General features: G+C 32.7%; 1 protein-coding gene across 3 annotated transcripts in view; it reads left to right on the top strand.

Annotated features, from left to right (window-relative positions):
- Nucleotides 1–14,950, top strand: part of LOC129803044 (KH domain-containing, RNA-binding, signal transduction-associated protein 2) — a 183,576-nt gene that overhangs the window by 122,628 nt on the left and 45,998 nt on the right. For all 3 annotated transcript variants that reach the window (XM_055849360.1, XM_055849359.1, XM_055849361.1), the window contains exons 5-6: nucleotides 1,194–1,310; nucleotides 1,656–1,802. In XM_055849360.1, the coding sequence (XP_055705335.1) occupies nucleotides 1,194–1,310; nucleotides 1,656–1,802 (264 nt within the window). The remainder of the gene's footprint in view (nucleotides 1–1,193; nucleotides 1,311–1,655; nucleotides 1,803–14,950) is intronic.

The raw sequence follows: 14,950 nt of genomic DNA, 5'->3' as shown, positions 1-14,950 counted from the left end.
CGTTCGTAGAGATGATGCTTTTTTGTTTTTTTTAAGCATTTAATTATGAGTAAAACTAAAAAAAGATCGGGGCAAACATCTTTCAGATAACCCTAATAAAAAAAATAAAATAATAAATATCACCTCATTGATAAATCACTGACAAAAGTTCTGTCATATTTCTCTTAAGAAACTGCTAACACTGAAGTTTAAACAAAGCTATTTAAATTCAAATCATATTCAAAATTGAATGAATTTAGTGCTAATATCTTTTAAAAAGAATAAATATTTAAATAGAATACATTGTTAATTAAATATTAGAAGAAAATTCCATAATTTTATTCAATTAATTTTTAGTGTCCGACTTTACCCTCAAAGTGTCCAAAATTACGAGCTGTCCGAAATTACAAGCAGTTCCTCCTTTTTTTTATAGGAGTTTACCTGTTTTGTGGTGTTGTAAAAAAGAAGCCCCAATGCTATATGCGAAGTGTGCAAAGTATATAAAACTGACGAGTATCCCCCTACCATTTACAGAAGTATTACTAATTTCGAATGCATCTATGGAAACACAATCAAAGTTAGATAATTTATTTACGTTCGAGTTCAGAGAAGTTTGTTTAAAAAGTGTATTTTAACTCTGCTTTAAAATTTAACTTCACAAAAATATTAATGCGACGTCTAACATAGGTATTTTTTTATAATTTTATTACTTTATAATAATTTTATTGCTTAAAAAAATAGTAATAGTTCTCATTTATTAGTTATACGCAATATTCATATATAAGGAAAAGTATTCAAATAGAAGGAAAATTATAATAATCTCAAGTTAAGTTTTAGGGAAAAAATCGAATAATAATGGAGAACTATAACAAACTATGTTATGCTCTTCTCTCTGAGTTTCGAGCAATAAAACACTCCCTGGATAAATGTTACAATTATTCGAAAACTTTCTCTGCAATATTCTAGGAAAAAATTACCCATAGAAAAAACATAATTGGCAATGTTTTAATGCAAACTAAATACTTTACGATTGCCTCTCCTTATCTTAAAGCCACAATTACTCCCTTCCTCTATTTTGCCGTAAAGTCTCCAGAGTCACTAAAAGGAAAACAAGATAGTCTCTTAAAGTAAATGTTATTCTGTTTTATTGCACTCCCCCATCTATGTTGGGCCTGGTCACAACATGTAAACACTGATGGATGGAAAACTCACAGTTTAATTTCGTGGGAAAACTACTTGGTCCCAAAGGAAACTCCATGAAGCGTCTTCAAGAGGATACAATGTGTAAAATGGCTGTTCTTGGTCGAGGATCAATGAAGGATCGGAAAAAGGTGAGTTTCTTAATGCTTTGGCAGAGAAAGAAAAGTTACAAAATTTATGGATTACCATGCCCTTATTCTACTTAATATGCTGACTACAGAGTGAAATTTATTTTGGATATTCGATTGGAAAGTTTTGAATTAAAGTGACGTGTAGAGATAAAACACTCGAAACTTTCTCTGGCTAAAGCTATTTTGTAAATTAAATTTTAAGGGAATTCATAATTAAATTAAAATATTTATGATTTTAATAGAAAATACAAAATGCTAATGTTGAGAAAGAAAAGTTCATTTAAATTTTGTTATCATTTGAAGCATATAATGCATGAGTTTCATTTTGAATTTTTGTCTGCACAGGAGGAGGAATTACGATTGAGTGGAGATCCAAGATATTCCCATTTATCTGAAGATTTGCACGTTGAAATATCAACATTTGCAGCACCGGCTGAAGCTCATGCACGAATAGCCTACGCCCTGGCTGAAGTGAGAAGATTTCTTGTTCCGGTGAGTAACACTATTATTATTATACCTACTCATATTTTATTGGTACTATAACGTGTTTTTTATCACTATGGTCACAGTGCTTTATATTTGTTCCATGTTATATTGAATGTGCAGGGTGAACACAAAAATTGCAATTTATGGAATATAATCATGGAATTTTTTATTGACTGGTAACATATTGGAAGGGGGTTCACTATCTACGTAAGCAAAGTACTATTTTACTTTTAAATCCAGGGTTCAATGTTTCACATGCTTAATCACAAATATAATTAACTACTAAAAAGTATTTAATAGTTACATACGTAATTTTTATACTACTTCAGTATTTAAAGTGAAGGGAACTCAATTGTGGAAGCATTAAAAGTTGACGATTTTTGATTTAGACTACTAGTTGGGTAGCTTAAGTTTTTTTTTACAGAAAAAAATAAAAAACAAATGACATCAATACGATTAAGTAGTAAAAATCACAATAATGGGTGAGGAATAGTAAAATCGCAAAGCTGTTATAAGTAATACTCATATAAGATAATATGACCTAAAAACCAGGGTTAATGAGTAATGATGCTATTCCAATGAAAAATAAAAAGGGAAAATCTTTATTCTAAACTTTTTTTTAGCACGTTACTGGCATCAAGTGCTTCTGCATTATCGACTTTTTTGTGTTGCTTCCTATTTTTCTGCCGAATTTTCGCGGAATTTCTGTGGAATTTGCACAGAATTTCTGCGGAATTTTCGCAGAACTTCTGTTCAATTCCTGCGGAGTTTATGTGGAATATCTGCGGAAATTTTACAGAAGTTTCCCTTACCTTCAAATCACCATCATTACTTTTTTTAGTAGACAATTCAAGGTCAGAGGAATTTATTAAAAAAGTCAATGGTCGACTCTTGTAATTTAAAATAGCTTTGTGACTGAGTACCTCAAAAAAACAATCCAAATTTGACCAAATAATAGGTTATAAAACAATTAACGAACTGATGATTAGCTTTGGGTATAATCCAGCCCCAACTGATCGACCAGCATTGAAAACGTAGAACATAATAATTTTAAAACTAAAACATACAGCCAGTGAAGGGACATTTCTAGCACTTGGTCCTGGAGGTTGATATCAATGTTAAGACGGAAAAGGACACATGGGAGTGGAAAGGATTAAAAATGAAATGGAAATAAATTCAATTGAATTGAATTCAGTTCGATTCACTTTACTCTTAAGTTACATATACTATTTTTTGAATTTATTTTAAATTATAAACGAATATTAAATTTATAAATTTGTGGAATAAATTGAATTTTCAAATGGAATATTCTAATGAATCATTTCTCTGGCTGAAGAAATTCTGAGTTTGTCCCTCAGTCTCTGGTTCTTTTTAATTGCGATATTATTTCTTATAAAGGTAAAAACAATACTGAGAAAATCCTTATGCCACATTACCAGTTATTAATTGAAAAGAAAGTGTTCAACTGACAAGAAAAGTCTCTGTTGTTCTGGTGCTATTCTAATGAAAAAATGAGCATGTTTTTTAGTACATTTCTGTTCTCAAGTACTAAAAAGACCATGACTGTTCCCACATGTTATTTCAATGAATGTCAGATGGCATTGTGATCGGGGGTGAAAGCTTTCTCGGCGGGAATATTCGAATTCGAATTTCGGTTAGGAAATCGACAAGATTAATTTAATGTTTTCACTTTCATAGTATTTTCTACATTTTCTTTATCATGATTGACAAGATGTAAGGTTCTTCTGTCTGCACAAAAACTTCATATTTTCCCCAGTCCTCGTCGTGTTTCAAAATCACCAAATAGTCATGACCGGAACCGACACAAAAGAAAAGTTCAACCGAAATCCGAATTCGAATATTCCCTCCGAGCAAGCTTTCACCCGATCACAATGCCATTTGACATTAATTGAAATAACATGTGGGAACAGTCATGGTCTTTTTAGTACTTGAGAACACTAATGTGCTAGAAAAACATGGTCACTTTTTCATTGGAATAGCACCATTACTCACTATTTACCGTCCTCACACGAAAAACTAATTTTTGACCTTTCTGACCTAGCCACATAAAGTGAACGAAAAAATATCTGAAATCTAGGACTATCACCAATGAATTTCATGGGTCCAAGTTTTAAGGATATACCAAGTTTCATTGACCAACTCGTTTTCAAATTTGTGAAAAAATTGTGCTGATAAGTTATGAAGAGAAGGAAATTCTACATATTTTATATCTAGATGTTATTTTTCGACATTCACGCATAAGAAGTTAAATCTTATTAATAAATCTCGTGAAGGACAACGAAATTTTTTTCAACGCTACGAGGATTCGAATTGTCGTTATCTCGATGTTGAATTACTTCAAAAAAGCTCTAGAAGAACTAGTTTAGGATTTGTTGATCGACATTTCGTTCAATTGTCGGTCATGGAGTCGTTCGACAACATCAGAAGATTACCATACAAGCCTCTATAAGACAAAATCATTTAATGTCATTTTTGTCACTTTGAACGATGGAAAGAAGTAGTGGATAATGTACTTACTACTACTTCTTTCCATCGTTCATTACAGATTTCCTTCAATCGACATACCGTAGGGAAAACTGGGATATCACCGAACACGGGGTAGTAGATATTAGACTTCAGAGGACGAGACCTGTATGAATTCATAGATACCGGGTGCACTGAGAAAAAAATGGAGATGCGATTAAATTTTTTTCTTCATAATTTTAACACTTTTTAGGTGTAAAAATATATCAACATTTTTTAATGTTAATTTTGCACCTTTTTAAGGGTAAAATTAGCATGAAAAAGGGTAACTTTAACCCCTAATACACCTAAAAAGCACAATATTTACACCGATTTCGGATCAATATTGCAGGGTAAAATAAACATTTCCAGAATGTTATTTTAACTTTTTCGGATTTCTCTCAAGTGTGTAGATTTTTCGATTAATCAGTCTTCGATTAAATCGTATGAAGTTGGGGTGCCATAATGGTTGTAGTCCTCCACGTAAGAATGGTTGTCCACTGAAAAAATGATCGTCACAGTCCAAGCAGTTTAGAAATAAAATTCAGTGTTCGGTGCTACCCCATGTTCGATGCTGCCCCAGTTTTCCCTATAGGAAAATTCAAGTAAATTTGATTTTCCTGTTCCTTTTTAACGTCTGACTTTCTATTGCAAGTTTTGTGGCTCACCCTGCCGTCGATGTGGGGAGGGTGGGATGAATATTGTGTGTCTGTGCGGAAAGGTGCAAATTACAACAATCACGTAAAATAGCCATGCTATTATTTTTTATGAATCGGTCTCTTTCTCTGTAGCATTTGTGGATTTTCAAAATGTCTTTTATTTTATCTTACACAGCAGAAGCCCAGAGTATGGGAAAATTCTGCTAACATGGAATGATATTTGTGGGGTATATATATGGTGATAAAAATATGATGGATACAGCCATTAAAATCCATTTTGCACTCCACAACACTGTATCATAGTCGAACGTTATAATAGTATTAAAACTTAATAACAAAGTTACATAAATTGTGACCTCAATAAATACTTTGGTAGCATAAAGTCCACAAATGTCACCTACTGATACATAACTCTCCACACCAAAAGCTCTCCAACTTAGTTGTATGAAATTAATCTCCCACAAATTCTGAATAATGAAATAATCACTCTGTGTGATGCTCTCAGTTTTGTAACAAGCGTTAAATTTTCTTATACGACATCATCCTTTTCGTTAGTGCACCATGTTTTCCCCCACTGAAATTTAATTAATATCTTCCGTCAGGATATGATGTGGTGTGGTTTGGTTAGATTTTCAATTTATATTTGATATCCCTTTTTCCTTACATTGAACTTGAGGTAAATTATTTTCCTTTTCTGTGCCTAATGGATTTTCTAAAGATAGAATGGAAGTCAAACAAATATGTTTTTTTTTCTAAGGGTGGAAGGGGGAGGGGGGAATAGGCGGAGAATGGATGAAAGAAAAGCTTCAACCCTTGTCAGAATGAAAAAAAGTGTCATTTCTATTGCTTTGAAACCATTAAAAGCTCATTGTGCTTTCTTTCAAAATTTTCATCCCAAACAATTCCCTTATATTCGTCTGATGTAAGAAGTTCTGGCATACAATGTGGTATTATTTTATTTCATCAATCCATTTGCCAAGGTTTTCACTAAATATCTCGTATTTTGGGAAATAGACGAGTAATTCTTTAATATAAGTCAACATTTCAGAAAGGCAGAATAATGCTATTTTCTCAACAAATAGCACAAGTATAGGGGAAAGGCTCATAATTTTGTCCAGTTTCTTATTTTGGACACTTTGAGGATAAAATTGGACACTAAAAATAAATTGATTAAAATGATGGATTTTTATTCCAATATTTGATGAATAATGAATTCTATCTAAATATTTGTTCTTTTTGAAAAAGATTTTAACACTAAATACATTAAATTTTGAATATGATTTGAATTGAAATTGCTTTGTTGAAAATTCAGAGTGAGCAATTGCTTACGAGAAATATGACAGAACTTTGTGTTTATTTCAGTCTTATTTAGTTTTGATGAAGTACTAACAATGTTTCTTCGTTTTTGAGTGATATTATTGAATATTCATTGAATATTGTGTTGATTCACGTTACTGGTGATTTGCACATTTGACCTGAAGTGAGATTTGCTTTGTGAATTAGATTTTTCGTGTGATAAATGGGAAATTTTCTAAGATATTCACCAGTGATGTGATACTCCTTATTTTAGACAGGTGTTTTTCTCACGAAATTTCGTGAAGTTTTAGCTTTTGTGATGACTAGGTTGGACAAATGTCTGGAGAAACAAAGGAGCATCATCTCTATGAAAGAGATGTAGCGAGAAAAGCCTTGAAAGGTTCCCGGAAAGGTCAGGAAATGAGCGAATCCGCACGTACTTGGAGTACCGAAGTCAACTCACTTTAATCAATGATATGGAAAATTTCTAGGCATCTTGTGACATTCAACGTTTCCCTTACATGAACAGGAAGAGGACTTGGTAAAATTGGTTCATGAAATGAAGAACAATGGGCATCCTGTTGAGGCGGATTAGCTGTCCATATTTACAGCCAAGTTGTCCAAATTAATAACCAAGTTGTCCAAAATAAGAATCAAATTCACCTTTACATATCAATTCATTTTTAAACGTATTAAAACTAATTTTAGTAAAACAAAGACGATAAATAGCTTGCCAAGTTTCTAAACAATCCTTCTGAAAAGAGAGTAACAAAAAAGTAAATTAGTATTGAAAATATTGCACTTCAAACTTGGAACATCGATGTTTATAAGCAGACTGGTCAAAATTATGAGCCCTTACCCTAGATTTTTTTAACATACATTCACTGTTTTTATACCATATGAATGAGATTAGAATGTGTCTTTTGTTATTTTAATATTAAGGTGACTATCTGACAATGTTATTTTTCTAAGGGGGTTTTTCGTGAAAAGAGGATATAATTTAAATTTTTACGCACCGAAGAACTTTTCTCGTTTTCACTTTTGGGTTTTAAAATCCCTTGCGAAAAATAACCCATGAAAGGATGAGTTGAAGGGGGATATTAAAGCTACTTAAAATACATGAAAGTTAATTCAGGTAATCATTACCGTCTCGACGTCATATATTTTTTAAGGGAACAACCCAAGCCAAAAAGCTGCGGTAAAAGCTATATATATGTAGAATGAGGCATCTTTGGCAATTCTAAACGATTTACACATTCTTCTGTACATTCTGTATCTATATGTAGCAATATTCCCTATTTTGAGGAAAGGTGGGCGGGTGGTTTGGTTTGTTGACTCTGGGACTTTCATTCTTAATATAGGGTGTATCGTAGAAAACGGGTCAAAAATTTAAAATTCGTACCACATCGCAAATTTGGCCACAGGTGTTTCAAAAATATTGTTCCAAGGCAGCTCTACATGAAAGTGTTAAAAACATCACGACAATGCAATGTCAATCAAGTGACAAAAGGAGCTCAGTGTTCTAGGGGAGAATGGGATAATTTATGAGACGACAGTTCAGTGAACTACATATTTTGCACAAAGAGTTGCATTTCCATGCTAGTTTTGTAATTCAAAATTTTTCAGAAAAATAAAGTTCCAAACCGACTCAGGCTGATCCTTGTAAATATATAATCTTATAATTTAATGATAGAGGATTAACTATCATATTCTGAGTATGAGGGATTAAAAGTTCTAAATGAAAAATATCGTTATTTGAAACATCAGCAAATATACAGGTATACACAGTACGGTAAATATTTAGATTTAGAAGATGAGACAATCAAAAGATGACCGTTGCATCCAGGCTTTCTATAGGACCCATTACGCATTCACTAAAATTTACCCTATTAAGAGCAGGATGTGTCAAGCCAGCCCGTTCTCCGGATAAACTCCATCAAACAGACCGACTGTATCCTTGATAATTCTCTTTGAGGCAGTACCGCTTTAACAAGCAGCCTCCGCCTCAAATTACATAAACTGGGGTGGTCACACACAAGGCGTATGACCGTCTCCTCAGTCTCATTACATCCTCTGCATATTGGATCGCATTGGATGCCAATCTCATTCAGATGTGTTTTCTAACAATATCCGGTTAAATTGTTGGCAACCCGCCAGGTTCTCCAGTGGCTCACACTCACATTATAATCTGCCCGTTTTTTATCGATATTGGCTATGAATAGTCTGGACACATGACAGTTAGTTGTCCCGGTCCAGTCTGTTTGATGGGCCTTTAGCACCTCTTTTCTTATTATAGACTTCTATATTTGTGAGGAAAGCTCTAATACAGGGGGTTCCGGGATTATGCATACCTAACCAATGACTAAAGGTTTTTTTTATATATGGGGTTGTTTGAAGCCAACTCATAAATTGCTTCCAAACTCAGCTTACACTTCGAATTACAAAAAACTTTTTAGACGGAAATGTAGAATATTTATCCCTCTTTACAAGGCATAGAGTCTTGTGTACAAGGCACACCTCAATTATGACATATATCGTGTAACGGTCACGAGTGCAGGAAAATTTCCATACGAATCTGTATGTGAATGTGAGAAAGTCGCTTCAACTTTGAAGGCTATTTTCTAGGGGGTAGATGTATAAAGTCGATACAATCGAATCGATAGTATCGAAGAGTTATCATTCCACCCCAGGTGACTTTAAAAAAAGAATTAATAAAATATATTTTAGAAATACTGATGTTCTCTATAAGTAATTAAATTCTGACATAATTTGCTCACGTTGTGATAACGTAAATTCGGCATTAGTAGAGATATTTCTGTTGAAAATAGTTTTAATTATGGTTAACTAACTTTAAACTTTATAGACTAACTTTCTAGATATTAATTGATTATCCAAAAAAGATATACATCGAGCATATATTTCCTAAAGTCATGCATGTGTAAAACTTCCTTATTGTCCCCAAGTAGAAGTTCTTTAGTAGCAAAGGATTATGTAGATACTTAATGAACAGGTACTGAAGATATGGAAGAGGTATATACTTGTTCGTTCTGGGTCAAATTAACTAAAACATGCTGACATATGTTATTATTCACTTAATTCTTTGTAGAATGCACAGCAAAAAGTGAATTCTGCATGTTAAACATCTAATTTTCTATGTTGCTTATTACAGTTCACCCTATGCACCTATAAATATATACTATATTATATAAGTCTGTAGAAGTATAAGACATTTTGGTTGACTATAATCATCCTTAGTTGAAAATTGGATTCAATCTCTTTCCATTTTCTTACAAAATGTGCTAGATTGTTGATATATGGTGCTATGTATAGTACATATATGTATAAAGTGCGTTGTACACAATACATAAAATATTCAATGTCCCACAGAATGGTAGAACATATAATATGTATTAGAATTCAAGGTATACATATAATGTGAATTGAGTCAAAAGAGTAAAATCCTGAGACTCGATTATACGAATCCCATTTCAATAAAAGCGGGTTATCGACATCCACCCAGACTTAACCTTGTTCGAAATGACTCCATCACCTTCCGCCCATATCCATTTGCTTTCCCAAAGCTATGGTCATTTCACCCACATTCAACACTTTTGCACCGGATCACAGGTATAATGGATAAAAGTTGAGAATACAGGTGACTCGGAAGATTCTTCATCCTTGTAAATGATAAGACATTTTTTTTGCTCAACCGAGACGATCTTCTGTAATACAATCAATACGTATTGAATATTCACTTGATACTTTATATACTATACGTATGATGCTGAGATGGTGAATTGGCTAAGGATATCATGAGAGTCACGGTATTAAGTAAGCAGAAAGTCTGGTGGTTGAAAGTATGTCTTTCTATAACCATCACAGGGTAAATAATGCACATAAAATTTTATCTAACACAAACGATAGCGTGTGTATCTCATTCTGGAAGAAAATCGACTGAATACATTGCACAGTTGCAATGGAAGTAGCACACTTGATTTTTTTTTGATTTACTATATTTTGTACATGAATTTTAAATAATGTTTGAATATTCCCGATAAATTAGGGTTTTTGTTTGATTAACAATATCAGGTCAAGAAAACGATGTTTGAATTATACGGCTGTCGCGGTCGTCAGAATGACTAACATTTTACTAATTTTAAATTAATAAAAATTAACGTAAGTTAAATGTCGAGGTACCGACGTTATGTTGGACACATCTACACTGCACTGAGTGAGAGAAATCCGAAAAAGTTAAAATAACATTCCGGAAATGTTTATTTTACCCTGCAGTATTGATCCAAAATCTGTGTAAATATTACGCTTTTTAGGTGTATTAGGGGTTAAAGTTACCCTTTTTCATATTAATTTTACCCTTAAAAAGTTGTAAAATTAACATTAAAAAATGTTGATATATTTTTATACCTAAAAAGTGTTAAAGTTCTGAGGACAAAAAGTTAATCGCAGCCCCGTTTATTCTCAGTGTACGACTTAAGCCGAGAAACAGCTTAAAGTAATTATAATCCCAAAAAATGATTAGACTACATTCTCATGAATTTCTCACTAAGCCATCTTTCGGCTTAAGCAGTGAGTCTGTCTATGTCATTACTATGACCGATGCTGTTACTGTGATCAGCAAAATGTAAAACCAAAAGAGTTGTAGTTGAATATTGCAATGTCAACATATACAGCGTAATAATTCCTTTTCGATTATGTTATTTTTCATATTTTTACATGCTTATCAACGAATATTACAGAGGAAAAAATATTCATAACAAATTTTGATAGAATTAAATAAAAAAAAAGATATTTTATGCAAAAATATAGTAATGTTTCATCTCAACTCGATTGAATTGATTTTTCAATTCACATTTACCTCCTTGTACAAAAAAAGAAATGGAAGTTTACTAATTAATTATATAGGGAAAGCGCGCTACCTTCGGACGACTCAAGCTTCGGACAATTCAATGTTTTCTTTCTATGCTCCTTATGGATTTCACTCATAGCTCTTTTCTGAAAATTTGAGGCATATTGGATTAGCTATATTAAAATATAATATTATAATGGGCCAAATTCAATTATAACACATTGAAAAAAAAAAGATTTGTGCGAAGCATAAATCGTCCGAAGGTAGTGCGCTTTGCTCTAATCACAATAGGGGAAAGTGGGGCACTCTTGAATTAGGACACCTTTAAAATACAGTTTTAGAATTATTTTAAAAGAAACTAGCCCTTATTATAATGTTATTTATCTTCAGAATTGGTTTGTGATGCTAAATAATTTTATCATTGTAAGGTCTTGTACCATTTAAAAATTGGGCAACAACCCTATTCCAAATATGCTTCAATTCAAAGGTACTTCGCTTCCCCTTTTAAGTTTTCTTGAGATAATTACACTATTTGTTCTCATAGACTCTGCTTTACGTAATCTTTTAACAAAGGTTAATAACTGTGTTTGAGGATTGTTTCAGGATTTTGAACATTTGGGATTTTGTCTTTCGGGATTTTGGCCCTTTCGGGATTTTGGTTGCCTCCGGTTTGCAGTATAGCTTTTCTGGAGAATCTTTCTTCTGATCTCTTAACAGAAAAAGCACCCCTCGACTCGATCTCGGCTCTCGACGAGTGGTTCCCTCAATCAGCCTGAGAGCTACCGTTCTCGAAGTATAAGATACTCGCGATCTTATACTTTCGGTAATTTAGGACATTTAGGGGTTATTAGCTTCAATCGTTAGGCAAACATGGTCAGGTGGATAATGTTAGACCCCCTGTACCAACATTTTTCTCAAAATCGGTAATAAGCGAAGAGGTTGGAAGAGGTCCTATGTTAATATGTCTAATGTTGTATCACGAATATACACTTTTAGTCAGAAAGAGTTTTATTTAATACTTAACTCTAGCGATTAATGTCACAACTCACTAAATCAAACACAAGCCAACTTAAGAGTTACTTTTGTTAATAATTATGAACTGTTCGAATAACGAAAGTACTTGCAGTTGTATAATTCTTTATCTTACAGAAATGTGACACAATTTTTCCCAAAAATATACAGAAAATTCCGAAAATTCAGGAGATATTTTCACTTTCTTGCATGAGAAGTTTCGTTATTGATTTTTTGGAAGTCTTCATTGTAATTCAAAGCGTTTTCAACATTTGAAATTGTCATAGGAATTCTGTCGAATCAGTGAAATAAAGTGGTCCAATTATATTGTTGTATTGTACATATTCAACCAATTAGAATTGATTAGGTATTATTATTTAGTTAAAAGTTACGTTTACGTTACCTGGTAATTTGAGTAAATTAAATTTGCCACTTCCATCGTAGTTGTGCGATATCCTGAATGATGTATATAACATCACACCATAAAGATCTTTCAAGCGCAATAGCATGTTGGGATATCAAAAATTTCATGACGGTTTCCCTCCAATTGTTACATGGACTTTAACATATTTCCTTACACCTTGCAAATTTAATTGACTTGTTGAAAGCCCTCCCAGAGGCTCGTTTTTCCATACGCTATTGTACATTTTTTTTTCTCCCAGTCCAACGTTGCTTTCAACCATTTTCCGAGAATGTTTCTCGCATGAATCTTTAATCGAACACAGCGATTTTACATCCGTCAATATAGCCATGTTTTTACATGCTGTGCAGTATTCGAAGAGACTTTTATTGCTAACAGGTACTGGACAGTCAGTCCCTAATGGTTGGTTTATAGTGCTTTTTCGATATTTAAAGAGCACCAGATATTAAGCATTAGCCACGAATTTACTTTCGGTGGAATAGTTTTGAAATTTATTATTCTCTTTCTAACTTATTCGAATACATGTAGGAAAATAATGAAATAAGGATGTCGTCCGTATAGTGTATTTGTACCGTTTGTAGCTAGAACTATTCCCTTGTAATATCAAATGAGCGATATATATCGCTACTTAAAAATAGCAAGAGACTAATTCTTAGAGACCCACTTCGAAGGATAAATTAACGAAATTTTTGCCCCACTTATTTTTATTTTCTTTTTATTTAACTGTGCTCTCCTGCTCTTTGCAATAAAGAGAGTGATAACTTTTGTGGGCGTTTTACACAAAGAACGCTAAGATCTAAAAGTTAGTTTCTTAAATATACAAGGATTGATATGTGCTTTACAGAAACAAACTGTTGGAGGTTGGAACTGTTATAAAGGAAAGTGCACAGTAAAAATTTTTTGGCTGCTTTGCCATGATTTTCATTGTAAATTTTACATTAAACATGTAATCGTGTGTACTAATACACATTTGTGTAATTTGTACACATTTTGTCTGAAAACTGTGTAATTTGTACACCTTTTATTTGAAAACTGTGCAATTTTACACGAAATATGTAAGAAAATATACACAACTCTGTAATCATTCCAGTTGATTACACGGTTTACAATTACACAAAACTTAAATTACACATTTTCAAATTACACGTTTTGCTGAAATACATAATTTGTGTAACTTTACAAGAATAATCGTGGAAAAAAGCAAACCAACGATTATCCTTGTAAATGTTTTTACTGTGTGCTCTACCTTCGCACAACACAAGCTTCAGGACAAATCAATTTTCTTTTACTTGTTTTTAATGAATTTGATCCATCGCTTTTTTTCAGGAAATTTGAAAAATTCATAAAAAAAAACATATTAAAAAAATGAATAAGCTTGAATCGTACGAATGTAACCCGCTTTCCCCTAATTAGAAAAGATAATTTCTGTTGAATTTGTACAAACTGCAGAAGAAGGAATTGACCTTAATATTATTCTCACAATAGTATATGGTTCTCATCATTCAGTACTTGATGAGGAAAATTGAATACATAGCATAACCAAATATTCGACTACCTGATGAAAGTGCCGAAATTGTTATTAATTTATGCGCAAACTTAAGCCCAATCGATGCATAAATTCTGACGTGACATAGGCACAGAGACAATCGGAATACACAATTATCATTCCTGCTAAAGACCTTATAGTGAGATATCAGGTCAATTTCCATGCCATGGAAGCAGAGTATAAACTAGAAAATATAGGTTACGAAACGTTCAAACCTTCTGAATTGTGTAAACTTTCGACTTTAACGCAATTCATTAAAGATCTTTTGCTGACACAACTCATGCAAAAAAGCTTCGTATACTTACGAATTCGATAATTTAGCACATTTTTTACTCCATTTAACAATGAATTCATTAATTCATACATTTTCGACCGCTTATCTGTAATGGGGTCGCAAACGCGTTGTTTATCCGTTAACAATGGATTGAAAATGAACTAACTGAACCAATTCTCAAATCATCTAAACGATGACGGTGTTGGGTCTCCAGGGGGGTACAGAGAGGATATTTTGAGATATCAATAAATCGAGCGATTATAGTTCGAGCATTCAAATTGTTTTAAAGTAATTAATGCACGAACGTTTTATCTAATATTAGAAATGGAATATTCGACTATTATGCACGTCTATTTCAAATAAAGAATTAACTTATTATATTTCAAATAAAGTATTTAACTGTCAGCTCGACAATAATATAAACTTAATTATAAATATCATTTGTGTCTCAATCAGCTTATGACTTTGAAATTAACAAACGTACACAGGAAAACATTGCTTTATATACTTCAAGCCAGAGAAAATTAAGTTTAAATATTCAGCTCAAGCTTTTTGCTGAC

This window comes from Phlebotomus papatasi, chromosome 2 (genome assembly GCF_024763615.1).
Source record: "Phlebotomus papatasi isolate M1 chromosome 2, Ppap_2.1, whole genome shotgun sequence".
Taxonomy (NCBI): domain Eukaryota; kingdom Metazoa; phylum Arthropoda; class Insecta; order Diptera; family Psychodidae; genus Phlebotomus; species Phlebotomus papatasi.
This window is presented reverse-complemented; position numbering and strand designations above follow the sequence as displayed.